Source organism: Engraulis encrasicolus, chromosome 21 (genome assembly GCF_034702125.1).
Source record: "Engraulis encrasicolus isolate BLACKSEA-1 chromosome 21, IST_EnEncr_1.0, whole genome shotgun sequence".
Lineage (NCBI taxonomy): Eukaryota > Metazoa > Chordata > Actinopteri > Clupeiformes > Engraulidae > Engraulis > Engraulis encrasicolus.
Window position 1 is genome coordinate 31,590,076 of NC_085877.1, and position 2,500 is coordinate 31,592,575.

Below are 2,500 nucleotides of genomic sequence, written 5' to 3' on the forward strand. Positions count from 1 at the left end.
CGCAGTCGGTAGAGTCCCTGGGCCAGCAGGCGTACCAGTGAGCCCCTCTCGCTGTGGTAGCCGTGGCAACGGTCACTCTCACACACAAGCCTCTCCAGCAGCCGTGAAAACCTGATGGCCACATCTTACACACACACGCACACACAACATGAAAAGCTAGGTCTACGCAGTTCAGTGTTGCCAGACGAAAAATGATCATACCAAAACCTCAGAATTATCGCTTTTTGGGAGGAAATTATCATACAAGAGCCAAATTGTTGTTTCAAGGCATCTAAACTGAATGACAACTCTGAAATTACGATGAATCACATTTTTTTTTAATCATACAGAGGACAAAACGGACAATATTATGATACAAATACGACAATTACATCGTGCATCTGGCAACACTGATGCAACTGATTCTGACAGCCAGAGGGATATCCCCTAAACGCCTCAAAGCTGTTAGCAGACAATTAGCTACTGCCATCTTCAGGCTACAAAATGTAATCAATTCAGGTACCAATTACACAGCGTAAACACAAATGATTTGCTGCAAATTAAGCTTTTATATCAAAAGCGACTTACAGTTATTTAGATACAGGTTACAGTACTTGGAGCAATGTGGGGTTAGCTGCCTTGCTTAAGGATACTTCTGCCATGGATGGAGATGTAGGGAGGATGGGTAAGGGTGGGATTCAAACCTGCAACCCTCTGATCTTAAGTCCACCTCCCAAACCACTATGCCACGGCCGGCCACAGACTTTTCGCTGTCAAAACTGTGCGGAGAAACCCCAACGCCTTAACCTCTCGGCCATCACAGCTCGTAATGTATTAACTTTTCCTGTGATTTTCACACACAACATTAAGGCTGAAAATGTCTGGACTTTGGAAACTGGGAGGTGGGCTGTGGGGGGCTTGCAAAAATGCTTTTCAGCAGGAAAAAAGTTGGGAAACCACTAAGTTAAGGCATAGTCACCTGTGCCATCCTCACTGCAGGTCAGAATGAGGCTCTTCAGCTTGGTGCCCTGCGTCCACTCCACCTCTTCATCCTTCTCTTCCTCCTCTCCATTCCTCCTAATCCTTCGCTCCGACGGCGCGCAGACGCTCACACACACCGTCCCTTCCCCGTACGGATTCTCAGCCGTGAAGCAGACTCGCGCGCCCACCCTCGCCAGCACCCTGAAACGCCCAGCTGCCAGCACCCCAATCACGGCACGCCGGAATCCCCACATGCCCTTGCGACGCCAGGCAAGTGTGTGAGTTGGAATGCGTGTGCCCATTGCTGTTGTTGTTGGCTTGTGGAGTGTGTGTGTCCCAGCGGTGTCGCCATCTTCCGGGTCGCCGTTTCCCAGAGCCAGGAGGATGGCCTGCACCTCTCGCTCCAGCGTGCCGCGGCCGTCCAGGAGACCCTGCAGAGAGGTGGTGGAGGTGGTCTGGTAATTAAAACACACTCTTAAGGCGCATTCATCTCTACCACAATAAGGTGACAGTCCTCAATTTCTGGGAATGTGCTGATTTTCCACTTGCCTGTTACACACCAGACCATCTCACAAGTGAGACAGTCTGGAGGATACTGATGCTGTTTCTCATAGGAAATGTGTTGTTTTACAGTGTTTTACAATTGCCCATGGCCATTCATTGGGCATTAAAAATGTATGATTTGGCATATACGTAGACCATAGCTAATCGTGTTAGTTGAATCTATTGAAACAAACTGCAAGCTTCCATTTGTCAGCCTGCAGTTCCCTCTTCTGACGTGTCAGGTCTCTACTGCGTCTCAGTATCCATCCATCTATCTATCTATCTATACATCGATATCTCCATCCATCCATCCATCCCTGTCCTGTACCTGCAGTGCCCTCTTCTGTCGTGCCAGGTCTCTAGTGCGTCTCAGTAGTGGCCAGAGGCAGCCGGCCAGCAGGGCGGCGCTGTGGAGCAGTGATGACGAAAGGCGCTCGGCGGCCTTGAGGCGCTCTCGCAGGTCGGACGCTCGGGTGCTCAGACGGGCCTTCTCGTGCTCCGTCGCGCTCAGACGTTCCTTAGAGGCGTCCGCCTTGCTACGCAGCTCCTAGACACACACACACACACACGCACGCACACACACACACACACACACACACACACACACACACAGTATTTGTAACATACTGTATTTGTAGCCTAGGAAACTAGAGCAAACCTTATGCAGGGGTTGGCATGCTGAATGAGTGCAGTTCCAAGTCAAATAATTGTATACTTTAACCTTATCCTGTTCTCCCAGCCATTCTCTGATGAAACAATGTGTACCTCCAACCTAGCACATAGTGCAGTGCTTCTCAAGGGGGGTTCTACAGCCCCCAAGGGGTCATTAGAGAGCCCTTGGGGGGGCGTTGAGAAGGAGACCGATGAGTGGGGGAGCGCTACGTTGCAAATGGGGGGGCAATACTTTATTCAAATTTTTCATACAAAGCAGGGTGGTGGCAGGTTTATGATGAGTCATTCTCTGAGTCTTACTCTGGTGATGCAACATATACCTCCA

The 2,500-nt window shown here is 50.0% G+C and overlaps 1 protein-coding gene across 3 annotated transcripts in view; it reads right to left on the reverse strand.

Moving 5' to 3' along the window:
- The window catches only part of LOC134437124 (coiled-coil domain-containing protein 171-like), a 31,101-nt gene that overhangs the window by 8,224 nt on the left and 20,377 nt on the right, over window positions 1-2,500 (reverse strand). For all 3 annotated transcript variants that reach the window (XM_063186584.1, XM_063186582.1, XM_063186583.1), the window contains exons 16-18: window positions 1,832-2,050; window positions 959-1,391; window positions 1-124 (exon numbers count right to left, since the gene is read on the reverse strand). The exon at window positions 1-124 is cut by the window's left edge and continues 40 nt beyond it. In XM_063186584.1, coding sequence (XP_063042654.1) covers window positions 1-124; window positions 959-1,391; window positions 1,832-2,050 — 776 coding nt within the window. The remainder of the gene's footprint in view (window positions 125-958; window positions 1,392-1,831; window positions 2,051-2,500) is intronic.